General features: G+C 36.9%; 1 protein-coding gene across 9 annotated transcripts in view; it reads left to right on the top strand.

Annotated features, from left to right (window-relative positions):
* Positions 1–27,694, top strand: part of CNOT4 (CCR4-NOT transcription complex subunit 4) — a 140,619-nt gene that overhangs the window by 66,064 nt on the left and 46,861 nt on the right. For 5 of the 9 annotated variants that reach the window (XM_080818912.1, XM_080818909.1, XM_080818908.1 and 2 more), the window contains 5 exons: positions 5,547–5,744; positions 12,338–12,424; positions 13,219–13,320; positions 14,011–14,136; positions 17,768–17,901. In XM_080818912.1, coding sequence (XP_080675038.1) covers positions 5,547–5,744; positions 12,338–12,424; positions 13,219–13,320; positions 14,011–14,136; positions 17,768–17,901 — 647 coding nt within the window. The remainder of the gene's footprint in view (positions 1–5,546; positions 5,745–12,337; positions 12,425–13,218; positions 13,321–14,010; positions 14,137–17,767; positions 17,902–27,694) is intronic. The other 4 variants (XM_080818914.1, XM_080818913.1, XM_080818911.1 and 1 more) reach the window with 1 other exon arrangement.

The following is a 27,694-nucleotide window of genomic DNA, read 5'->3' as shown; positions in this document are numbered from 1 at the left end:
AGACTTTAACATTTCCACATAAGCTTTTTTTTTTTTTTTTTTAGAAAAAAAAATTTTTTTTAAAAGATTTTTATTTATTTATTCGACAGGCAGAGATCACAAGTAGGCAGAAAGGCAGGCAGAGAGAGAGGAGAAAGCAGGCTCTCCACGGAGCAGAGAGCCCGATGCGGGGCTCGATCCCAGGACCCTGGGATCATGACCTGAGCCGAAGGCAGAGGCTTTAACCCACTGAGCCACCCAGGCGCCCCTCCACATAAGCTTTTTAATTAGTTTGTAATTTTGTGCAAAAAACCTACTGGGCTTTTGGTTGAACTTGAATAAACGGATCAATTTGAGGGAAAATGACATCTTGAAAATGTTGGCTTATCTAGTTCATAAATAAGGTTTATCTTTCCAGTTTTCTAGGTTTTAAACATTTATAAAACAATATTCTGTAGTTTTCAGCGTATGGTATATAGTATATATAGTATATAGTATATAGTATATATATAGTATATAGTATAGCATGTTTTGTTATATTTATCTAACTATTTTATGTTTTCTGATTTTCAGCATGTGATATTTTAAGAATTTTTATTTTAATTTTTATTTTATTTTAATATTTTAAGAATTTTTAAGAATTTTAAGAATTCCATTTTCAGGTGCGCCTGGGTGGCTCAGTGGGTTGGGCCTCTGCCTTTGGCTTGGGTCATGATCTCAGGGTCCTGGGATCCAGCCCCACATCTGCTCTCTGCTCAGCAGGGAGCCTGCTTCCTCCTCTCTCTCTCTGCCTGCCTCTCTGCCTACTTGTGATCTCTGTCTGTCAAATAAATAAAATCTTAAAAAAAAAAAATTCCATTTTCAGTTCATATATAGAATAATTGATTTTGTTAAATAGATTCGTTAGGCTTTTCTACATTAATGATCATGTCTTCTGTGCATAAAGACAATTTTACTTCTCCTTTTCCAACCTTTATGTCTTTAAATTATTTTTCTTGCCTTATTGCACTGGGTAAGCCCTCCAATAATAAGAACAATTATCTTTGTTCCCACTTCAGTGGAAAGGCATTGAGTTTTTTACAATTAAGTATGTTATTAGCTGTGAGTTTCTTGTAGATTTTTTAAAATCAGGTTGAGGACGTTTTCCTTGCTAACAGAGTTTTTATCACAAGTGGGCGTTGCATTTTGTCAAATGCCTTTTCTGTTTCTTTTGAAATGATTATGTGTTTTCTTCTTCATTCTGTTGAAATGGTGATTTAGGTTGATTGATTTTTGAATCAACCTTCCCTTCCAAGGATAAACCTCATTTGATCATGATATAGTACCCCTTTTCTTTTCAATTTGCTAATGTTTTCAGAAAGATTTTTATCATATATTTGAGGGGCTTTTTGTTTTGTTTTGGCAGCAGATCATATATTTGTTTAGACAGATAAGCATTATTTTTACATGTGTCCAGTAATTCCAGTAGCTTAAGTGTGTGAGGAATGTTTCTACTTGTTATTGTTCATGTTGTTTTCTTTCTTTATATACTTGGTTATATCTGTGCCTGCTTCCTGGTTGTTGTCACTGAATTATTTGTAGGGTTGTCCAGAGCCCAAGGTATATTTGCCCTCCTCTAGAGAAACTTTGATTTGGCTTCTGCTGGACTCTATGAACAGTGCCATTAGGGATTCCTCAAGCATAACGGTTGCCGGTGAGGCCAAGTATTAAGGTCTTAGGTCTCTAGTATGCCAATCTTCCATGAGGTTGGTTTCAGCAACTTCTTCAGGATGTTTTTCTTCTTGTTTTTTTATCTTATTCTGACCTCTCTGTAGTTTGTTCTTATCCTGAGAAAGAAAGAGCCTTTTGGGGACAGGGCTGGGTCTCAGTTTAACATGGGATTGAGTTCCCCAAAGACTCGTCACCTTGGGCTGACCCTAGGCTTTGAATGCTGACCCTCCCTCCCCATTTGTTGTTACACAGACTTATCTCTCTGGATTTTGACTTTTATACAAAAATTGGCTTGGGACTTCCCCACTGCAGATCATTATTGTTTCTAAGATACTGGTTAAAAAACAAACTTTATATAGTATTTTTCATTGTTTCTAGGAGGAGGAAAAGTTAAAGCTATGAATGCATTTATTGGAAAACAAAGAACAAAAAATAAATTTCTAGCTTATTTCTAGGTTAAGAAACCAAAAAAGAATAGTAAACATTGTGACAGTGGAAGCAGGGATTAAGTAGAATTTGCTGAAATAGAAAAAAAAGTAGTATTTCAATAAAAGTTAGATCTGGTTCTTTGAATAAAATAATATAAGCAATATAATATAAACAATAAAATAATCAAACTCTTGGCAAGTTTGATCAGAAAATAAAGAGAAAAGACAAAGATACATTAGAAATGAAAGTGGGAGGGGGCACCTGGGTGGCTCAGTGGATTAAGCCTCTGCATTTGGCTGAGGTTATGATCTCAGGGTCCTGGGATCCAGCCCCAAATCAGGCTCTCTGCTCGGCGGGGGGCCTGCTTCACCCCCCCCCCCACCTACCTCTCTGCCTACTTGTGATCTCTCTCTCTGTCAAATAAATAAATAAAATCTTTAAAAAAGAAATGGAAGTGGGACCATAACTACACACATGGAAAAAAAATTAAGTGATTACACTAGAGACTGTAAACCATCGTAATTAATAGTTTGGCAATTTATCATCAAATTAACACTATTAAAATCTTCTATACATTAAAACTGGTTCTCCACAGTTGTCATATTTTGTATTAGTTTGATATATAATACACAATAATATATTTAAAGAAAAATTTCCTGCTTGTACTTTTTTATTTGATGCTATATATTCCTGGAAAATTAAGTTTAATATATGTGTTTCAGTCAAAAAGTAAACCAGATGTATTTTTTCATCTCCCATTTTTAGTCTTCCTCCCTTGCTCATCTCTTTGTATCAGCTTGTTAATTTTCTGTCATTGGGTTTGTAGAGTAGGTATTTATGATGTTATGTGTGTGGAGCAGCTGTCATGGAATGCATGCTTTTCCAACTTTTTCTGGAACCTTGAAAAGTTAAGTGGTTTTTTTTTTTAAAGATTTTATTTATTTATTTGACAGAGATCACAAGTAGGCAGAGAGGCAGGCAGAGAGAGAGAGAGGAGAAAGCAGGCTCCCTGCTGAACTGAGAGCCCGATGCAGGGCTCAATCCCAGGACCGTGGGATCATGACCTGAGCTGAAGGCAGAGGCTTAACCCACTGAGCCACCCAGTCGCCCCGAAAAGTTAAGATTTTTTTTAAAAAGGAAAATTAACCATGCTGAATTAAATTCTCCATTCTAGAGAGTAGCTTGGGGTTCATTTGGCAAATATTTATTGAGCACCTAAAATGTGCACTACTAGCTTTAGATTTCATCCTGGAGAAAGACTTAAGGTCATGCAAAAGTCACGGCAGTTACCAGGTCAGCTGTTTTATATGCCTCCTACTCACAATTCAGTTGCGGTATGCCAGATAGGACCAGTTAGCTGGAAGGTTCAGATTTTTATTTTATTATTTTTATTCAGACTTAAAAAAAAAAAGATTTTATTTATTTATTTGACAGAGAGAGAAAGAGGGAGAGTACAAGCAAGGGGAGCAGCAGGCAGAGGCAGAGGGAGAGGGAAAAGCAGGCTCCCAGCCTGAGGGTAGGGCTTGGTTCCAGGACCCAGGGACCATAACCCAAGCCTGGGGCAGACACTTAGCCGACTGAGCCACCCAAGTGTCTCTATTCAGATTTTTAAATGTGGAAATCAAATGGTCTGGGTGCTTGTGTCCTCCAGGACCACTAAGAATTATGTCTGAATGTTTAAGAACAGGATTTTTGGAGACCTTATGATATTACCAGTAGAAGCTGAGGAACATGAAGAGAAGTCTCACTTTTTTAATTGCTTTCATCATTAATCTTAGTGTGTCCACAAATTTGAGGGGTTTTGTTTCTGTGTTTTACTTATGTATGTAAAGATTAAAGTACCTTTATGTTAAAAGCATAGCAAGATTTCAGGCTTTTGAATACTGTCTCCACTCTACCTTGTTCCTTCTTTTTTTCTTGACATCACTGTTAATCTCTACTCCTATATTCTGATAGGCACAACTTCCTCTTTCTGGGATCTCTTCATGTACACTTAGATATGATGGTATTTAATGTGTCCCCATCTTTTATTTATTATTAACTATTTATTTCTTAGTGGGGAGGGGCAGAAGGAGAGGGAGAATCTTAAGCAGGTTCCACAACCAGCATGGAGCCCAGTGCAGGGCTCACTTTCACAACCCTGAGATCATGACCTGAGGTGAAATCAAGAATCAGACATCTAGTGGACTAAGCCACCTAAGCGCCCCTATTTTTTATTAGTAGTAATAATAAGTGACTTATTGAATGCTTAAGTGTAGGAAACAGTTTTAATCACTTTATAAATATATAAATATCTTTTCTAACTCTTACAGGAACCCTCTTAATAATGTACTGTGATTCCTCTTTTACAGAAAAGATGACTGAGGCAGGCAGGTAACAACTTATGGCCAAGATCTCTCAGATAGTAAAGAGAAGCCAAGATTCAAAGCCAGGCAGTAGATTCCACAGCTCTCATTCAGGCCACCAGTAGCCTTGGCATTAGCAGTAGGAATGCAAACAGTATTGTAATGACAAGAAAGGGGAAAAATTACAACAGTGTAATTGCTAATGTTTATTGAGGGATTACTGTGTGCTATTCATGATAATAATGGCTTTATGAGAGTTATGTAACTGTTAAGCCAGCCTTTAAGATCATTTTCATCTTACTATTGAGGATACTGACTTTCATTAACTTGCTTAAGTCCACGTGGCTAGTAAGTGTTGGAAACTAAAGTCAAGCTTTTGAGCCAGAGTATCTATGGATTGTTGCTTATTTGCCCACTTATGTTCCTTTTAGATGGACAATGAATTAAAGAATAAGTACATCATTAATCTTCTAGTGCACAGTAGGTTTTCATGAAGTATTTGTGGATTGTAATATATAAACCTGCGTTTGGATGAGATAACTTATACTCTTTGCCTCTTACACGGGACCCTGGAAGCGTACTTTTCCTGTCAACTCTGTTAGACACTATGGGGAATACCACGATTGTATTTTTTAAAAAACATTTTATTTATTTATTTGACAGAAAGAGAGCACAAGTAGGCAGAGGGAGAGGGAGAAGCAGGCTTCCTGACCAGCAGAGAGCCTGATGCAGGACTCGATCCCAGGACCCTGGGATCATGACCTGAGCTGAAGGCAGACGCTTAACTGACTGAGCCAGCCAGGCGCCCCACGATTTTTTTTTTTTTTTTTTTATTATAGAACCTTTGGTGGTGTTTTAAGTTTTAATACTAAAAGTAGTCTGTGCTAAACTCTAAAAAAATAAGTGTTTTAAAAACTATTTTATCTTAAATCTATTAAATAAAAATATTTCAGGCAATTAAGAGATTTAGAAAAAGGGAGGTGAAACAAATAACCACATACCCATCATCCAGAATGATAATGGTTATTCATATAGCTTGTTCTTTCCTTATTTAATGCTGAGTTCTGTGTTTTGTGCTTAAAGCCATATCCAGAAGACCCAGCAGTTTATAAACCACTCTCCCAGGAAGAATTGCAAAGGATAAAGAATGAGAAAAAACAAAAACAGAATGAGAGAAAACAGAAAATATCAGAAAACCGCAAACATTTGGCTAGTGTACGTGTTGTACAAAAAAACCTCGTCTTTGTTGTAGGTCTGTCTCAGCGCCTAGCAGACCCAGAGGTAAGTCCTCTTCCGTTTTCTTTGTCACCTTGACATTTTTTTCTTTTTTGCCTATCCTATTTGGAAATAACAGCTGACCTTGCCTATTTGCAGGATTCCCCTGAAATTATTAAAACTTAGGAGAGGATGGGAAATGATTTTTTAATTATCTCTAAAGGTCCAATGACCAGTTTTGATCTTAGGCAAGTGTCTTAATCTTTCTTGGCCTCATTTTCTTTAGTTGTAAAACGAGGCAGTTGAACTAGATCTCTGAAATCTCCTTTAGTGCTCATAATCTGTGAAAGTTGGATAATGGTTGTTTTGCTATTCAGGCTAACATGTGACGTGATTACTCAGTTTCTTTTTTTCTGTAGCTATATAAGGGGTTCACAGTGGACATGCAGTTACATAGTGTAATCCCACTAGAGATCTGTACTTTTTTTTTAATCCTGTCCACATAGTGATTCTTGGTTATTAAACAGTTATAGACCTGTGGCTACACTGTACCATCATTCTGTATTCATTCATTTTAAGCCAATTTTGGGGAAAGAATTTGATGACTTCTTTGTCATTTGTTTGGAGGCAGGGGAGGCCTTAACACTTTTGTTCATTTCTTCTTTTTTCTTTTTTCACCACCTGCATTGTAAGGGTAATGTTGAGCTCATAATGTTCCCTGGTGCCCTTGGATGTACATCTGCTAATTGTCAGTTTCTAGATGTATTAGGAGGCGCTAACTAGATTGATAGGAGAACAGGTAGAAGCTGACTGACAGCTAGAGTGTTTCCTTCAGCAGGAGAGAGTTGGATTTGGGATATCTTCCAGAAGTACTCCTTGAAAAGGGTTTGGAGTAACGCTCGTCATCATGGTACCCATAAGAGGGAGGATTATGGGAGGTGGTAATCTTCAGACTTGGCTAAGTGGGCAAAGGCCCCAGAGGAAGGAAATTTAAGGACTCTAAAAATTGATTTTCTAACAGTCAATATAGAGAAATAATGCATATTTACAAATGATGAGTTTACTATGTAATTGAGACTGTGGAGGGGTCAGGATCAGTAGAAGAGAGACCTTACTAAGAAGCCTTTATCATTGGCAATAATATCACCGGCACTTCCAGAATTGCTTAGAATTAAGTCCAGGGATACTGGTATTAGTGGGTGGCATGAATCCTTCAGGAGACCAGGTTCTTTCCAAAACCAAAGGGGGCTGATCTAGAGTTCTACAAGAAAAGACTTCAGTAAGAGCTGTTAAGGATGAGAGCTCATTTTAGGCCTGTGACTGAGCCTCAGCAGCCAGTTCTTTCTTTTTGTTTTTAATTCCTCAGGCAGGCAGATCCCAGTTCCCCTGTGACCATTTTCTTAAATACCACTACAACTTTATACACTAGTCCTTCTGTTCTCCCCTTTCAACTCTGCCTTTTTTCTAATCAGAGGGCATTTCTTGCCTTTGCAAGTTTTTTATTTTATCTGTCTCTGTTTGTTCCTGCTAATCTTATTGATTAGAACCTACTTTGGCATTTCTGAAACTGCTATTCCAGTAAACTAGTGGAACTTTTATTTTGATTTCACAACTCCTAGATATGCATGTACTTGATTTTGTTAATACATCCTGCCTGGATCCTGTCACCCATAGTACTGGAGGCATATGGGGAGTAGCACCTGAAAGCTGGCTAAAATCGAGCTATAGTCTCAGTCTGGTGTTTGGATTATAGGTCTCCTGTCTCCTCTTTAGATTCTGTGATTTGTTCTTACTTACATAGAGGCTTCTTCCTTCCACTTCAAATGACATGACTCCAGTAACATTAATCTGAAGAAGTATTACACAGAAAAAGATTAATCTAGATGGTGACTAGTGAGAGAGGGTACTTTATCATGAATCTAAATGTGCCCTTAAAAAACATTCTACTTGTTTTATACTTTTGAAAACATTGTTGCTTGGTGAGAGGATAGTCAATTTTTTTAAACATTGATTTCGCTCATTTATTTCTCTTAAAACTCTAGAAGACCAGTGTTTTATTTATTCAGTCTTAACACTTCTAAATTATAATATAACAAATTCTCTTAATTTATTGCATAGTCTTTTCAGTTTGGAAAACTTGAAGTTGGCTTTATTAGAAAACTTGGTTTCAAGTTGTTAGTGTAACTTTCAGGTCAAAGAAGATTCCAATTTACTTATTTTTGGATGATGAACAATTTGATATTTGAGTGAATTCTGATTAGAAAAACAGGAGAGTTCAGGAAAAATTCAAGCTTATTTTGAAAATGACTTTCGTACATCAGAAAACTTAATACCAGGATTGATGGTCAAATGTATTCATTTATCAATCAATAAAAAAACTATTTTACTTATTTTTTAATATTTTATTTATTTATTTGAGAGAGAGAACAAGCATGAATGAGGGAGGAATAGAGGGAGAGGAAGTAGCAAACTTCCCACTGAGCAGGGAGCCCACCATGGAACTTGATCCCAGGATTCCAGGATCATGACCTGAGTTGAAGACAGATGCTTAACCGACTGAGCCACCTGGGTGCCCCCCCCCCAAAAAAAAACTATTTTAGAAGATACAGTAGGTAGTTAGAGGCAGTGATTAGGGGTAATCATCTTCCAAATCCTAAAATTGCAATTTGCTGGAACCTAATTCATTCATTTTATAAATTAACTCTTGAATACTTACCATGTTTTAGGTACTTTGATGTTGGAAATAAAATAATTTAGCAAGCCAGACACAGTCTCTACCCTAAACTAACAGACTATTGGTAAGACAAGATTTAAGTACTTTTTTTTTTTTTTTTAAGATTTTTATTTATTTGAGAGACAGAGAGCACAAGTGTGGAGAAGAGGGAAAAGCATGCTCTCTGTTGAGCAGGGAGCCCAATATGGGGCTTGATCCCAGGACTCTGGGATCATGACCTGAGCTGAAGGCAGATGCTTAACCAGCTGAGCTACCCAGGTGCCCTGAATTTAGGTACTTGTAAGTGTGCTGGGGATTTATAATCAGGGAAGTACAAAGTTTTTTGGGGAACATATAACAGTAGGAAACTTGGCTAGTATAGAAATCCACAAAAAGCCCCCCCAGAGGAAAGGATAATTAAGAATTCCTACAGAGGGAGCCTGGGTGGCTCAGTGGGTTAAACCTCTGCCTTTGGCTCAGTTCATGATCTCAGGGTCCTGGGATCGAGTCCCGTCGTATTGTGCTCTCTGCTCAGCAGGGAACCTGCTTCCTCCTCTCTCTCTCTCTCTGCCTGCCTCTCTGCCTACTTGTGATCTCTGTCTGTCAAATAAATAAATAAAATCTTTAAAAAAAATCCAGTATATTTTACACTGATAATTGGTCTGTTGTTCATCCATTCATCCCTTCTCTCTCTGCTTACCAAATTTTTTATTTTCTCTGTAGTATCCGTGGACACTTGACTGTGTTCCCAAAGAATATATAGGAAGACATTTTAAACATGAGGCATGCTATTGGGCATTTATAATTCTGTCATGTGGCCTTTTATATTCTATATTAGTATTAAAGCCAGCTCACTGAAGTAAATATATAATATTGAATATATGGATAATGATATGCAGCGTGCTTTACCTACTCCCCATACTTCTTAATCACTAGAATGCTCTTTTGCTAGTTGTATGTTTAGGTAGAATTTGGAGTATTTAACTTAATATAGAAAGTTTAAATTATTTGAATTTCCCTTGCTGGGGCAAGCTATTTCTTATCAGCCGTAGGCCATTTGCTAATACTTTGAGGCCCACCAATGTTCTTTATCCATGTAATTCTTTTTGTTCAGTGCTAAAACAAATTATTTTTTGGTTAACATTTATTGAGTACCTACAGTGTGCTGGGCAGTATGTAAGACACCGAGTATACACTGACCAATACAAAGGTAGTCCTTGCTTATTTTCAAACTAACCATATAACATAACATGAGAAGTACTCTGTGCTATGGAAGCACAAGAGAGAGCACCCGATCTTGTTGGGGAGGTATGTACTCTCCCACTGTCTTTGGGGCAAAGTGCTTCTGGTACAGGAACTGTACAGATTCTTCAGGATGAGAAAGATCTCGGTCTGCAAGTGATTTGTTTGGAAGATTAGAGTGCAGTGGTGAGAGATGAGGCTGGTGAGGTAAGTAGTAATATACTATGAAGGGCTTTCTAACCGTGTGAAGGAGTTTGTACTTTATTCCACTGTTACATGTCAGTATAATTATATACAAGTTGTTATGTTGTATTGAAGGTGTTATACCCAAATACTGGCCAGAAACTATTTCCATAAGTGAGTAGTTTTCAACCTTATCAGAGCCAGTACCTGTTTTTTAAAATATTTTGTAACACTCTTTGACTTTTATGAAGTGATTTCATGAAATAAAGAAATAAAAGGAATAAAAAGGAAAGAATTTATAAAAAGACTATTTCTACATGTAGAATTTGGGTAGCAGTACTCTAGTACTCTACCTTGCTACTCAAGGTATGATTTCTGAGCTGGTAGATTAGTATCCCCTGGGTGCTTATTTTGTAAACTCAGGCCCTGCTTCAGAGCTACTAGATCTGAATATGCAATTTAACTAGATCCTCAAATGATTTGTATGCATACTCACGTTTGGGAAGTACTGTTTTTAAATACACAATAAAGTAGTAAGATGCTTACATCTGTGTGCAGAATCACTGTGAATGTGATACCTACAAAGGCAGATTGTTATAGGTGTATGTATTGGCAATCCAGATAGTATGAAGAGCCAGTGATGTGATTTTTCTGGAATAACTCTTGGTATAATTCTGAACAAAGCACCTGTAATCTTCCCTTAATTATATATTATTTGCTTTCCTATAAATACAACATATGTCAGAACTGTAGGGAACTACTTTTGAGTTTATATATAACATGGAATTTGTTTCTAGGTTCACATAATTATAAATAGGCTTCTCAGCTATATGAATGTCTTGTAGGACATTCAAAAGTTGTACAGGACAATTCTTTATTGTGCACGGCGAGCGAGAGCATTGCAAGCCATTCCTGGCTCCCATCCACTGAAAATAAGTATCGCCTCCCAGTCACTTTGACAACCTCCCCCAATAAAAGCTCCCACAGATTTTTTTTAAAAGCTCCCTTGAATGCTGCCTTCATTGAGAGCTACTACCATAAACGCACAGGTGATTTGAGATGCTGATACAGCATAGCATATGACCAGCCTTAACTCTTGAAGCAGGTATTTTGGCTCTGAAGCCCTGTGCTGAGTTGGTGAGCATCCACTTGGAATATTGAGTGCAGTTCTAAACTCTACCAGCCAGGAAGCTTTTGAACAGAAACTCTTCCCTACGCATCAGCCCTGAGACTTTGCTTTGTACAACCTGGGGGTCATTGCTTTTGCCACTTAACAGTCTCATTTGTCTTGGGGGATTTGGTGGAAAAAAGATTGAAAACAAATACAGTCACCTCATCTTATAATCTATTAAAATTGGCTATAGAAAACATAACAGCTTTATGCTTACAAAAACCTAAAGTAAAATGTGGTAAAAATAATTATGTTAATTAATTTGAAAACTGTTAAGAATTGATGGCACCTCAGCCAGACAGTTCAAATCCTTGATTTTGTCAAATGCAGAACATAGTAGCTAAGTTGTAAGTATGTGAGAATGGTATCAAATTAAAGTGAAAAGAATACTTTGCACACATGTGGATAGTGATACACAGAAAGGTCTATAGGTAATATAGGTCTATAGGTAAATTCTAGGAAAAGTACAAAGCTTAATTTTGAAGTAGCAAATTATAGGAGAGGTTTTTCTATCAAGGTATGTATTAGTCAAATTAGCTAAGGTCAAGTAAGTTTGTAAGAGAAGTTAAATGAGTACATGTAGTGATCACAAAGTAAAGGAAGTGACACAGGTACGAGGGGGAATAACCACCAAGAAGTAACCAGGTAATAGAGAAAGGAATGTATAAATTTGTTTCCTAATATTTTTTCCATCCATCACCACATATATGTTATTTACCAGGAAAAAGGAGGAAAAAAACAGGAGATTATCAAGAAATGGTAAAATTAACACAAAGAAACTAAGTACACACACATAGTGTGTGTGTACTTTAAATCACGGAGGGTAAGGTTGAGCAACATTGTTACCATATTTGCAATTTGTAGCTTTAATGTAATATATCAAATGTTTTATACAATAGATTTATGACTAAAGACTCTAATATGTCTGTTCTTGAGTTTCTGTCTCTGTTTGATACATGATTATTTTGGTCATTGTTTTGAGAATTACTTTTTTATAAGGATTATCTATTAATGAAAATATGGTTAAGCTATTTGATCTGTTTGGTGTATCTTCACACTATGAAGATAAGATGCCATGGATTATTGGTGCAGATATTAGAACATAGTGTATAATACCAGACTTAGTGAGTCTTAGTTTCCATATAGTGGGTCAATAAGAAATAGCTTTTAGACTGTTGATGATTTCCTGTAGGTTAATCACACAAATTGTAATTAGAAAGTGTCACATTTATTAGAAAACTTTAAAAGTTATTTTCCTTTCACTGAAGAGGGATGGTGTATGTCCCCATTATAAGGATAACATTGATGAAAATGGGGACACATTATACCTTATTTCTTCTTCTTTTATAGGTTTTAAAACGACCAGAATATTTTGGGAAGTTTGGTAAAATACATAAAGTTGTCATCAATAATAGCACATCATATGCAGGCTCACAGGTAACTAATTATAGGGATTTTTGCCTTTCCTCCCTGTGGTCTAGGCTTGACCTGGGCTGTTCAGAAGGAAAATCTGTTTTCTGGGAGTAGAAAAGCCTGAGGGTCAAGGATTTAAGCAGTGTAGTGACCTCTGCTGGTGGGGTGGGGGAATTTCTGGTGCTTATTTGACTTCAGGACTTAATAGTGAATTGATTGTATAAGTACCTCGCGCTAACCGATTGCGCCATTGGAGCTCCAACAGTGAATTGATTGTAATAAGAAATGATAAAACAAAGATTAAGTGATGGTTTGAGGGGGAGGGCGAGTTGAGTCTATTATCAGGCAATGTAATAATTAGATGATGATTTCTAATTTTTTAGATACTGAAAACTTAATAGAGCATCTTTGTTATGCTGGTATTAGGAGATAGAATAGTCTTGCAAATTGGATTTATTTTTGGAAGAACATAATTTGACACAGTGTCTTTAAGTTTTATTTTTTTAAGTCTAACTTTCAAAGTTTGTTGTAACCTCGACGAGCCTTGTCAGATGACTTTAGAAAAATAAATACCAAGCCAGAGATGATACTTTATCCATATTATATTTTAGTCTACTTAAAATCAGATAAGTATGATTGTTTTAAGATGAGTTATTACATAGTTTAATAAAAGCTACTACTATTTCTGATTATGGTCATTATTATTAATTATTATTAATGATAATAGTAGTAAAGACCTTTAGAATTCCCTAGGCAGGGTGCAAAGGAATTGTTTTTTTCTTGAATTTGAAATTAGTAACTGTGTGTTTTCACTTTAGGGTCCAAGTGCCAGTGCTTATGTAACCTATATCCGGTCAGAAGATGCTCTCAGAGCCATACAGTGTGTCAACAATGTGGTAGTAGATGGCAGAACACTTAAGGTAATATGGCCTCGTGATTGTTTTTAAGGGGGAAGAGATTAAATGTAGTAAAAAGGGGAGAGCCTTAGCATTTACTCATTACATTTGGAGGGAGTCTGTTTGAAGATTGCTTCTTAAACATCCGTACTAACTTATGACAGTTAATCTGTTTACTGCCAGCTTATGTAGGGTCTTGTTTTACCAGGTAGGAATAAATACATTCATTATTAGGTGATAATCTTTAAAAATCTGTATTTATACATAGTCTTATTTTGTGAAAATAGGATCTATTATTCTTATCAGAAATAAATAATGATTCTAATTTGTCATCCTTAAAGATTTGGCCATTGATCAGTTAAGGTTTGAGTAAAGCGTTGCTTAAGCCATGCTTTATATGAATGGAGAGAGGATGGCATAACTAGAAAAAGGAATTTGCTTAGGTGCCTAACTTCTGTAACATGGAATGGGTTTTGTATATCTTCTCTAGGGAAAATGATTTGGGTACTGAAGTTCTGGAAAACCTAACTGAGGTGCTTTCTTTAGTTCTCCCAAAGGAGCATCATCTTTAATAGATGCTGCTAGCAATAGTTTAGTTCTCCAGTATTCAGAGCCATACTTCTTTTCTTGTTTTGTCATGTCTGTGCCTCATTTGAGGTGAAGTGAAAATACCAATTCACATTTTGGGTCCTTCCCCTCCCCCTCTTTCTGCAGGCATCTCTAGGTACAACAAAATACTGCAGTTACTTCTTAAAGAATATGCAGTGTCCAAAGCCTGACTGCATGTATCTACATGAATTGGGGGATGAGGCAGCCAGCTTCACGAAAGAGGAAATGCAGGTAGTAAATTAATGTGAATTATAAACTTTGCAGAAAAGGAAGTATTGTTCTTTATAAATTAAAATTGCAAAAGCAAAAACTAGGAATTTTTAAAAAATTATTATTAAAGTAGCATTTTCCAAACAGTGTTCCATGGAATGTCAGTTCTACAGAATATTGTTCTATTAAAAATGGATCTGTAATCCATTAAGTTTGAAAATGCTAGATTAATGAAGATAAATAGTTTTCTTTCCTGCAGGACTTCTCAGAGTCTTTAATATGCTAATATATATCCAAGAAGGAAATGTACAATCAGAACTTAATTGACCAAGGAAAGCATTTTGGTAAATGCTACTTTAGGGGGAATATCAACAAATTGGAAGCTAAGTGGGTTACTGTAATTATGAGATTTTTTCCTTCCTAATTTCCACTCTTTATAGAACATGCTAGAAGATAATAACCTATCAAATGTTGCTGATAACCTAACATTTTTATAAAATGATTCTCCCCATGAAAGTGTACAATGAGTCATTGTCCTGTGAAGGTGGATTGAAGGTTTATTATCCTGTGTTCTTTTTTATATTTTCTATTCTCTGGCCTCCTTTCAATTTGTAGTATTATAAACATGATTTTACAAGTAAAATTGTTGACCATATGCATATTAAATAAGGATTATACCAAAGCACAATGCTGCACTTCCCTATTACAGATGAGGACTTCAGATTGTTGCTGTGGACTTTTGCTGTAATACTTCTCATTTAGAAGGTAGAGGGCCGTTGATTGCTACCTTGGGCTCTCCAGGTCAAACTAGAGAAAGTCTGGTAGGGTCTCTGTTAAGAGTAGATTGTTAAAATGAAATATTACCCTTTTTTCACTTGGAGTTATTTCAGACTTAAATCCCATTATAATTGATTGATTGGAATTTCTCGATCGTGTTTCTTTATGGTCTAAAAACAATGTTAAAATAAGGTCTCTGTGATATTTAATGGGGACAGGTGACTTCTTATTTAATAAATGCTTCTTGATTTTTTTTTTCTTTTTCTTTTTTTGGGTGAAACGTTCTGGGTAGAATCTAAGGTCAAACCATTCCAGAATAAATTTTGACATGTAGAGAACATGCATTACTCATGCTACTATTATACGGAAAATTTCTGCCAAAGAATTTCTAAGCCCTAGTTGATCTCATTTTTGAGTAATCCTGAATTGTAAACGAAAATGGACAGACAGTCCCGTGGAACTGACTTGTAATGGGACTTAACCTGTCTTTCTGGACTGCCCCTGTAAAATCATTTGAGTATCAGTTTTAGCGCTTAGTTGCTAATGAAAGCCATAATGTCTCCTGCAGTACTGATTGCAGAAAAAAATTTCAAGGCTTTTCATGTTTTAAAGATGTAACATCCACATCTACTGTATTTTTTTTCTTAATAATTTAAAATTCATATTGTGATGAATTCATCTGCTCTTTATGTGAGTTTAAAATTAATTTGAAAAGAGGTTTCTTTATCGAAACAGTTCCTCTATACAGAAAGGAAATTTGAACAAATTATGTCATGGCAAAAATCAGAAGATCTTTCCTTGTTACTGCATAATTAAAAATTTGGTACCATATGAAATATTTATAGATCCATTTGAAACAGGCAGGAGCCCCCTTGGAACAGGGCACAGTGCATTGTGCAGTGTATATAATATAGTTCTACTTGATTAGGTGATGTTGGCCTTCCTTGTTTTTACTGTCTTGTGTTTTTTTGATCTGTCCTGTTCTGGGTTTGGTTTTCCTGTAACATCTAGTTAGACCACACTTCTAAAATAATTAAACAATCCTGAAGGTAAGTAAAAATGTCGTTTCAGTCATGATTTACATGCAAATAGTAAAAAGTTATTCAAAGTAATTTCACTATAATTTATTTAAGATTTTATTTATTTATTTTTGAGAGAGAGGGAGAGAGAGCACAAGCATGAGCAGGGCGAGGAGGGGCAGAGGAAGAAGCAGACTCCCCAGTGAGCAGGGAGTCCAGTAAGGGGCTCAATCCCAGGACCCTGGGATCATGACCTGAGCCGAAGGCAGATGCTTAACCAACTGAGCCACCCAGGCGCCCCTCATTGTAACTTATTTTTGTGTAAGACTAATTTCCAGAGGCAGTCTTTGCCTAATTTCCCTGATAATGTTTGTGACATTGTCTTCTGATATATAGCAACCCACTATAGTAAATTCAGATTTCTCTCTGTGTATAGAGCAGTGATCTGTAAACTTTCTGTAAAGAGCCAGTTAGTAAATATTTTAGGCTTTCTGGGCCTATATGGTCTTTGTAGTAAATACTCAATTCTTCTGTTGTAGCAGAGACCAGCCATAGACAGCAAGTAAATGAATGAGCATGACTGTTCCAATGAAACTTTATTTATAAAAACAAAGGGGCTGGGGGCGCCTGGGTGGCTTGGTTTGGTGTCTGCCTTTGGCACAGATCATGATCCCAGGGTCTTGGGATTGAGTCCTGCTTTGGGGTCCCTGCTCAGTAGGAAGTCTGCTTCTCCTTCTCCCTCTGCCTGCTGCTCCCCCTAATTATGCATGTGTGCGCGCGCTCTCTCTCTCTCTCTCTATCAAATAAATAAATAAAATCTTAAAAAAACACACACACAAGAGAAACAAAGGGGCTGGCTGTAAACTGCCAGCTCCAGTTTTGGAGTTTAAAATAACATTAATTTTTATATAAAAACAAAGTAATGAAATTTTTACTTTGTGTCAAGATAATGAAAAATGTTATTAAGACTCTTCATCTGTGTACAATTTACAACATGTTTGTCTTATTTACTTATTTAAAAGATTATTTATTTGACAGAAATCAAGAGAGAGAGAGCAAGCAAGAGAGGGAACACAAGCAGGGGTAGTGGGAGAGGGAGAAGAGAAGCAGGCTTCCTGCTGAGCAGGGAGCCTAATGTGGGGCTCGATCCCAGGACTCTGGGATCATGACCTGAGCCGAAGGCAGATGCTTAACAACTGAGCCACCATCTAGGTGCCCTGTTCGTCTCTTTTAAAAAGAGAAATTAATTATTTTTGGTGATCTTCAGAAAATTCTGTAATGGCCCTGTTAGAAGACTTCATTCTTAAATGAAAGATCGGGGAATAAGTTGAAAAAGGCCTCTAGTTGTTATTTTCCTTCTTTGTTTTTTCCTTTCTTCCTTTCTTCCTTCCTTCCTGGATTTATTTAGTTGACAGAGAAAGAGGGATCACAGCAGGGGGAGCCGGAGAGGGAGAAGCAGGCTTCCTGCCAAGCAGGGAGCCCGATGTGGGACTCAGTCCCAGGACCCCAGGATCATGACCTGAACCAAAGGCAGATGCTTAACAGACTGAGACACCCAGGTGCCCTGGACCTCTAGTTTTTTGAGCTGGCAAAAAAAGCTGTCTGTAATTATGCTTTCTGCACAATAAATGGTTGATGAAATCCTTAATGAGTGGCACATATAATTTGTAGTTTTGTGGGAAGAACCTTCATTGGTCTGGCAGTTCTGTGACATCATCCTCACAGGGTTCTCTAATGCCATGAAAAACCCTTACGTGTTTTATTTAGGATATCTTTAGTAATTCAGAAAGTAAGTCGTTATTTTATACCAGCCATTTTGTGAACCCCACTGCAGTTTTAATTTCTTCTTCCATTAGGCGGGTAAGCACCAAGAATATGAACAGAAACTACTTCAAGAATTATATAAGTTAAACCCCAATTTTCTTCAACTATCTACGGGTTCAGTTGATAAGAATAAGAACAAAGTGACACCACTGCAGAGGTATGATACGTAAGTACCGATATTAGTATAATCGGACACCTTACTTTCATGTCTGTCGATCCTCTCTTCTCATTTTACATCTCCTTCAGGCAGAATTCTTGACAGTGTCTATCATTTGTGCAGAATTATTGCATTATATAGGAAATGTTGAGTCACAGTTTCTGGGTTTGAATGTTTGCTGCCTCCTGCTCCCTGGTAATGCTTCAGATGAGCCTCTTGGTGGCTACCCCTTTGCATTGATTTGCAGACTGCCCTGGACCCTGGGAACACCCTCCTTGAAAAAAAAGGAATTTAAGGGATGTTGGTTATTGAAGGGCTCTTATTGCCTAATTAGGGTTCCCCCCCGATACAGTTGAGGGGGAAAATATTGTAAAGGGGAAGTGGGAGTTATCCGAAGCATTGTATGTTGGGGACCCAAATAATTGTGGTTTTCTAGTCGCAGGAATCATTAAAGTCTTAAATCCTCTGAATGAGGAGGATTCAGAGTTTTCATCTTATGAAACAAATTATTTTTGTGTAGACCTGTATTATGTCAATGTTTAAATAAATTTATAGTCTAAGGTATTGAGTCTCATTCTGATATGGTGATCTTCACATTTTGGGTTATATTTGGTTATGGCCTGTCAGAAAATGGTATGGTTAATAAAAACAGTAATTTGGGGTTGTACTGTATCCTGAATGTTCCTTAAGTTTCATGTGTTAGGATCTTGTAATTTTTTTTAATTTGGTAAGTTTAATTTTTATAAAATGAATTCATTTAAATATATAGTTATAATTAATTTAGGTATGTTGATTTTCTTTTTTAAAAAACTTACTCCAAAGTTAAATTTGTTTAAAGTGATATTCTAAATGTCTGGTTGTTATTTGTTACAGTCCAGCATTTAGCACTAAAGTAATATAAGGGCCATTTTTCAAATACAGCTTATAATAACTATATACATTGTCATCAGGTCTTTTTCTTCAACTACCTATTCTTGTATTTAGATTCTTAAAGTCCTTAAGTTTATTCACTTTGGTGGTAAAGATTATTTATAAGGCTATTCAAATTTATTTATATATGCACACACATATACACATATGCACATGTACATACATGTGTATATAAATATACATAAAAGAAGCCACAGAGCAAAACATAAAATTACTATGTAGTAAACTATGTAAAATTTGTTTATATCAAAGCTAAGAATTAAAGCTAAGTCCAACAGAAACCTTTTGGGATGATAAGCTTTGACCCTTTCCGTTGATCTTTTTGTACCTACTCCTTTCTACTCCTGGATGTTTATTTTATTATGAACCATATTCTATTCCTTACTTCATTGGTTTGCAAACTCAATAGTGCTTCATATAAGAATGGGGTTATTGTAGTAAAAATTTATTTCAGATGCTTTTAACATTTATATACATCACTATTTCATTAAAAATATCATTCTAATTAAAACCATATTCTGGGTTTATAGCCCGTAGAGAAGTCAGACCAGAAATTTAAAATTTAGATAATCTCTTTGAGATAATGTTTTTTATTTCCTGACTATGAAAGTAATATGTTTCTACTTAAAGAAATTTGAAAAATACATAAAAGCAAACAGAAGAAAGTAAATATTGTCTGTGATCTCAATGCTCAAGACGTTTTCCCTGAAAATGATTTGATGTGTTTCCTGCAGTGTGTATTTCTTTGTAGTCTTTTTTCCTTCTTGTGAATGTATATATACACAAAATACATTGGTTTGTTATGGTTTAAAACTTAATACTCATTATTATGAATATTCTCCTTTGTCATGAAAACATAATTTTTTATGGCTGCATGGTATTTCATTATACATGAGCATTTGAAATTTATTAAAACAACCTCCTCCTGGTGTATATTATTTTCATTTTGGTGCCCTTATTTATGACACTGTGATGAACATTTTTTTCATATAAATGTTTTGGTTGTAGCTTTGATGCTCTTTGAAGTAGAACTGCTGAGTCAAAGATGATGAGTATCTATTTCCTTGAATTGAATATTTTTTTCTGCACGTTTGCCAATTGGATAAAAACTGTCTCATTTTAATTTGTATTTGACTAATAGAGTGAAATTCTTATAGATTGTGAATTCGTATCTGTTTGTTATGTTTTATTGATGTATTTAAGTGTTGTATGTGCATTATACAGAACTAACTTTCCCCAATTAGTTGACCAGTCTATTTGTGTTTCAAAATACTTAAATTTATAAATCAATTTTGGAAGAAATTCTGTTCTGCAATATAATACTGAGTGTTCTGAACCATTAACATGATATATCTCTCCAAGTCTTCTGTATCTCTTAGAAAAGAATTTGTTGCTGTCTTTTCCCTGCTTTATTGTATTGCATCTCCCACCACCACCTCTTCCTATTTGAGAATTCCGAGGCTAAAAATTAAAGATCAGTGTTAGAAAGTGGGGCTATCAGGCATCCTTGTCTCATTTTTTTATAGGGTTACCTCCCTATTTTATAAGGCTGTCTCTGGTGTTTTATTCACTTGTAAATGTGATTTTAACCATTTATTTGAGAGAAGCATTTTTAATCACAGTATTGAGAATACCTTGTTATTGTTAATTTGCTTTTTTCTTTAGATTGAAAGTGAAAATTGACACTCACCAAATGTCCTTTGGGCGTTTATAACAAGTATTTAGTTTTTCTTTAACTTATTTTTTTGTGATCAGTTATTATTAGATTTACTAATATATTATTGCCTTTGCCTTCATATAAAGTATAGTCAGAACACATAACTGTTTCAGTAGCAAGAGGGGAATGTCCTGGATACCACAGAGTAAAAGGAAGAGAAAGGGAGATTTAAATTAAAACAATGTACTCATTAAATAACTGCCCAAAGCCAATGTTACTGAACCTCACCTAGGATCAGAATAAATTTTAACATGGTTAGCTGTGCTTTGCATAAGTACACAATATAGGAAGGTTTCCTTGGGGAAGAAGAAGGGTTGTTTTTTGTTGGTTTAATTCAGGTCCCCCAAATTTAAGGACAGTTGATGGCCCAAGGTACAGAGAGTTCTTGTTTTGGCAAACTCCTATAGCTTGTTTCTTACCATGCCAACCCCTGCAAAAGATTAAATTCAACTGATTGTCATTACTACTGAAGGTCTGCTTTGGTCTCCTTTGGTCTCCGCTTTGGTCTCCTTTTCCACATTGTCACTGTACAGGATATGGTGGTAGGGATGAATCTGTAGATAATTTTCCTTCTTTCCATAGGGAAGACTTGTCAAGTTAGAAAGGTGAACAATATGACCCTTTCCATGGTCCTACCCAGCAGTAAAGTTTTTCTTAATCAAGATAAGTTGAGAATTAAGCTTTCTAGGGAAGAAAGGAAAAGAATGGTTTTTTTTTTTTCTGTCTCTTCTTGTCATTCACACGTAGTGAATAGCAGTTTTGCAAGAATCGCAGGAAAACAAAATGTGGAACCTTATGAATTGACACTAAACCTAAAATGTAGTTTCCTATTATTTCTGATTAAGCCAGAGTACAAATATTAAGAGTATCATAGCTGCTGAATCCTTACTGAACCCTGACATGGGTTCATATGTAAGTGAGGTTCTCATATATAAGTGAGGTTCCTGTAATGTGTCTTACTCCTGTTTCACTTAAATGAACAATAAATTATAAAAGAGTATATGTCATTTGTTCTTACCACCTTTCATTATGATGCATTCCAGAGTTTATCAGTCAGATGGAGTATAGATGTGCTACTTTTCTATATTAATCAGTTACTTTGAAATGATGAATACAAATGAGAGAATGGGAAATAAGGAAGCCATGCAGTAGTGATGCTTAGGGACTGGCTGTTGTAAGTTTGGGGCTTTGAAATACCTTAATATCGGTTAAGACACTATTTGTGTCCCAGTTGAGAACTGTGAAGGGAATAGCAGCTAGATGGGCTATTGTGCTCAGGGACAGTGAGTAGGCCTACATAAGAATTTGGGGAGCAAATTATTGGGTCTATAGATCCCTCAAGGTAAGTGGTTATGACTTGATATTGTAGCTTAGGCAAGCCACAATTGAAAGATTAGGGATGTTCGTCTTCAGACTTAGGTGTGAAGAGGTTGGTGTCTTTGGGGTGCCTTCAGTTTCAGTTGTCCTGCGGGGTAGATATCATTGTTACCTTACTACTGGCAAGGAAAACTGAAACTGGCAAGTCTCAGAGAGTTTAAATAATTCACCAGTACCCTACACAAACAAGTGATAGACCAGATTCTGACCAAAGTTGCTGTCACTTTTACACCCAGGCTCATTCTCCCACTCTGCCACTGCTCAGTCTAGAGGAGGTAAAATTCTTAAGAGACTTTAACCTGAATCAAAACTCTAACACGAATCAAACTGACTGACTTAACGAAGATTATGTCCCAACTAATATGTAGTTTGACCTTGAAGAACTCAGGTCTGAAAGGCTTACTATCTTCAAGATAAATCAGATATACTATACATCCAAGGAATTAATGGTATTTTAAGCAGAAGCTCTCCTAAACTTCAGTTTGGTGGCAGTAGAGGAAAAGCTAAAGAAAGGAACATGACTATAGGAATTTGTTAGTTTTTATCACATTGAAAGAAAATGCATGTCTTTTTAAAAACGTGGCTGTATCTTTATTGAAAATCAAGTATAAGCTTTGATAAACTGCAAGCATAGTCAGAGTGCCTTATTTATTCAGAAGAATGGGAGTGGTCACCGCATTAATCTTATTCTCCTACCCTGACATCATGTAGTCTGGTATGATTTAGAAAAAGTATGGTCCAGAGACTTGTTGAAAATAGTCTTGGGTAGGGCTTGTTAAATCACAAACAGGCTTTTAGCACATCTGTGAACTCTCTGAAATTTTATCAGATTTTGTGTGTGTGTGTGTGTGTGTGTGTACATTTTTCTGGAGAGAGGACTCATGACCTAATAATAATTATAAATTACACCAGCGTGTGCTGGTACTTAGAGATAGAGGTGATTTTAGCAGTGATTCTCAAACCATGGACAGGAGCCATGAGAGGTGGCCTACTTTTTTTTTTTTTTCTTTTTTTGGTAAAATGGATTCCCAGAAAGGCATTCCCCTTTTATAATAGATAAATGATTTGCAGTTTCATACTTTTCTTTGTTTTTGCATGAAACTTAGGGCTACTTATTAGGAAACTAAGTAGATGAATTAGTAAGATTTACTAAAATTGGGTGTATATATTAAAATTAGCGAGCTATGAGATTTTTCTGACCTTTGTTCTCAGTCTTTTTTTTCTTATTTCTCTTAAAGAAATTTTATTCCCATTCTGTATTTGGAAATATAAAGTTACTGTACGTGTGCACATACATACTGGAAAACCAGAAAAAGTTCTGGTGTCTTGTTCCACCTAGAATATTTTCAAAAAAGAGAGCTCTGGTACTTTTTTTTCCAGAGGGTGGGGCATAATGAATGTGGGGGATGGATAGTTAAGTGAGCAGTTGTGTGTTTAAATTCTACTTAAGTATATAGTATATTTTAAAAGATCAACCTCTATTACTGAAGTGCAAAATGAAAAAGAAGAGATGGAGACTGTTTTACTTGCTGCTTTGAAAGCTGGCCACAGCCTACATGTTTAGGATGGTGGTGGTTTATCTTTCAACTTTAATATTAAGAATAATTGGATTTTTTTTTATTACTAGTATTCAAAACATTTATTTTCACTCATGTTCAGTACATCCTGGAGTTATTGAGAAAGTTTCAGTTAAAATCATATTTGCCAGACTATAATCAGCCCAGATGATTGATGCATTTTTTCTTACCATGCTAGCAACTCATTGTGCCACATTATGTAAGAGGTGGCCATATTTTAGTAGTAAAGTAATACTTGAAATGTTAATGTGTATTTGAAGCCTGTATCAAATAAACTCTATAAAGGCAAGCTACCTGTCTGTAATTTAAATTTGTCCTTTGCAGTAGCAAATGTTGATCTCAGTTGTTGAAGACGGGCAAGCATAAATAATTAAAATGAACTCTTCTAAATGAATATGGAGTATTTAATATAGGAGCAGTGTGCATATGTATTTGTATATACAGTAACATGACAGTGAAATTTGGAAATGTCCATGACTTGACATAAATTATACCTTATTTCTGAAATGCAACCATAATTAAATGGTCTTTTCTTTGATTCTTCTCCTATGTAACAACTTGTCTTATGTTGCAAGTTTTAGAAAGCCGCCAAGAGACTGTTTTCAGGACTTTGGTGGCATCGCTACGAAGAAGTAGAAAGGAAGTCACATTTGAGCACTGTCTTTGGGGCGACTTAGAAACGCATGTCAGGATCCAAACAGAGGTGTAGCTGCGTTATACTGCCTGCTTGCAGATAGCTGTAGAGCATGGTTTCTTTGTAAAACCTTTTGAATTTGATATTAATAATTCCTTCTACTCTACAATCTGATAACAGTACTCCTCTTCACTTCCACTAGTGTAGTAATCATCAGATACCAGATGTTGCAGTTTAGACTAAATAAATCAGCATCTCGAGAGACAGATTCTAGATATGCACTGTATATTTTTAAATTTCAAAAAAATAAATGTACATATTTACATATTATGCCCCATAGCACTGGATTCCAATTTTAGGGTTAGTTGAAAAATATTTACTCCTGAGAAATCTATAATCTCACCAGAGATTCCATAACTATTTAGGACTAGAACTTTAAAAAAAAAAAAAAAACTCAGCAAGACTCTGTATATGAAGATGTTACATGTTTACAAATTTTTGTTTACAGACATTTACACACACAGCATTGTCTACTGGAAATATCTTGTGTTATGAGACCCACCTACCTTTTAGAACTGCTTAGTCCCACTTGAGTCCAGTACTTTTCAGTCAGTTGTGTGGTATTTAAAGACTTTAGGTGTTCTGATTTCTCTTTCTCTCAGCATTGCTACTGGGCAACGATGACTCCAAAGCTAACATGCCATTCCTTCAGTTCTTGGACCAAATGAACTCTGAGTGTGCCTGCTGCAACCAGGACCCTGAGTGCTTGTTGCCACAGCAGAACTTGTGAAAATTCTATTGGGACAGTCAGGCCTTTCTGGGCCCTACCCAGTTGGCTGAGATGATGTTTAATCTATTTAATTCTGATTCAGGCTCAGAGGGCTCAATCGGAGCAAGGAGAGGCAGACCTCAAAGAACCTGTGGAGAGCCAGCAGCAGGAGACTGAATCCTGGAACCTGGAATTAAGGGCTAAATTGGAGAAGCTGGTGAAATCCATCAACCTGGAATTAAGGGCTAAAACGGAGAAGCTGGTGAAATCCATCAGCCAACTGAAAGACCACAAAGATGTCTTCTACTTATAGTAGAAGACCCAGCCCCAGTGAGAATGTCATCTTTAGACCCCCATCAGACCAGACATTAGCAGCTTCTGGAGGAAACCACGTGAATTGGAAGAAAAGGAAAAAGGAGGTGCTGGATATCTTTAAAGCTACTGCTAATACTGCTAAGCCAATTACCTATCATAATCAAGCTTCTGGCAGAAGTGGAGGCATGGTTAAGTCCAGCAGTGAAATGCCTGCATTGGAGCCCACCTGGACCACAGATGCAACAGTTGCAGAAGTGTTCAGGGCTGGAGGAAAGTTGTTGTTTTTCATCTGTATCAGCTGCTGGTGGAGCTGAAGGGTCTGAGTTACCTGGTTAGTTATCAGGATGACTTTAACCAAAGAGGTGAACCTGCGGAGGGTCCTATTAACAGAGTTGCTTTAAGTGTCTGCTCACAAAGCTGTTGTGGTAGAAACCCAGCCTTGCATCCCCCAAACTTTCCACCAGCCCTTCATCTTCAAGAGCGGGAGGAAGTCTACTGTCCTACAAGGCTGCTGGGGAGATTCCAGGAAGGCAGTGGGTCCCTGACTACAGAAGTCCCCATGGACAGGAATCCTCCCTCCTCAGTTACAGGGTCTCTAGAAGTTCAACATTCTGACTTCAAACAAGAAAACTATGACCCATGAGAAGGGGCAGAGCCAGGGTTTAATGTGTAATTTTGGCTACTTGACTCTGGTTGGTTCCTGAAGGGGCAGCATTAGGGGCTTCAGAGGAATTGCACATTATCAGCGTCATGGTTGGATACATCTACCAGGGTCTGAAGCAGGAGCTGAAAATAGATAGCCTTTGTGTGATTATTTTTAACATGAAGCTAGCCAGTTGCTTTGGCGTTGGTTCTCTGGTTCAGTCTCCTCAGCATAAGCCCTCAGAATCAGTAGTTCTTTTCTAGCCCCCGGCCCAAAGCCCTCCTGGAGCTTGCTGGGCCCTGCTCTTAGTTGGCAGTTCTTGTCCTGTGTTGGCTGAGACCTTGACCTGGAGCAGCTGAGCATGCTGAGGTACAGGCTGTTTGGGCAGAACTCTAGGATTAAGGGTACATTGTTGTCCTGGGCTGACCCCCTTTATGCAAGCTACCATTCTGAACATGGTTGCACAAAAATCTGGGCCTGGTATATGACCACCTGAGGAATCTGTGGAATGATGGCCATATCATGGGCTTTGTGAGCTGGAGTCAGGAGTACCAGCTGCTGAAGAAGATCCATTTCTGGAGCCTTTCTACTACATTTCAGCGAATCATTGGAAGGAGACATTACCTGCTCCAGGGTGGACCATCAGGACAGTGATTAGGTGATCTACTCTGTGCCTCCCAGGAGCAGGGAGGTACTGCAGTCACTCCTGCTGACTGAACTCATCCAGCACTATCAAATGCTTACTGAGGGAGAACATACCTGAGAATATGCTGTACTTCCTCTACCCGTGAATTTCCTGGAGTGAGGCTTTTGGGTACTACCACCAGGAGAAAGTTAATCTCGAGGAACAGAGGAAATACCTGAAACATAGGCTCCTTGGGCTGTCTGTAGACAGGTGGATGAACAGCAACAGCTGCTGGAGCTTTAGCAGGAGCCAGAATTGGATTCATTAGAGCTGGAGCCGAGGATGGCATAAGGGCCAGAGCTAGGCCTGGAGTTAGAGCTACTGCTTGAGGCAGTACTGGATCTGGGGCAGCACTGGAACTGGAGCCGATACTAGGCATGGTGGCACAAAGAGTGCCAGAGCCAATCCTGGGACCAGAACGGAAGCTGGAGCCTGTTCTAGAACCATTCCCAGGGAACCCCAGGAGACAACTACTATTGCTCTGTGATATGCTTCTAGTGTAACTTGAGATGCAAATGAAAGTGGGGCCCCCGTGCATTTTGGTGTTTCTTGGTTATGTTAGAGGACCAGACTTGTTCAGAAGGAGGCATTTCTAAACAGAAGTGGCTAATAAACTTTGTGCTGACCTAGAAAAGAAAAGAAAAAGAGAACCTCTAGATTTTTTGTTTGCTTATTTTTAAATAAAAAAGCCCTGTGCAGTTTATCTTAGTGTACCCAATCTTCTTTCATCTGATATCATGAGGACTTGGCAGTTCTTTACCAGAGACTAGTCCATTTCATGGAGTAGGTGTCTTTGTTCCTTATTAAATGTGGTATTTATTAAAGTTTATTTTCCTTTCTTAACCTTTGTGGTGTGACAGTGGGTTGGTGGATGTTGAATGTAAAACAACAAATATTTAATACAATTATAGTTTAAGCAGATAGAGAGCTTAATGAAGAAGGAAGTTTACATCCAGTACTAGGGAAGTTGTTAGTCTGACCTGTTACCACTAACAGGGTAAGTGTTAACCTGTCCAGCCATAAGAGGTCCAAGGAGTTCACATTTATTGGAATTAGAATTTGTAAATATATATTTTTCCTGTTGAGATTATACATGCATTTGCAGGGATTCTCCCATCTGTATTTTCTTTTGCACTGATAAAGTTGCATTTACAA

Source organism: Martes martes (genome assembly GCF_963455335.1).
Source record: "Martes martes genome assembly, chromosome: 11".
Classification (NCBI taxonomy): Eukaryota; Metazoa; Chordata; class Mammalia; order Carnivora; family Mustelidae; genus Martes; species Martes martes.
The sequence above is the reverse complement of the archived record's forward strand: the minus strand, read 5'-3'. Positions and strand labels throughout refer to the sequence as shown.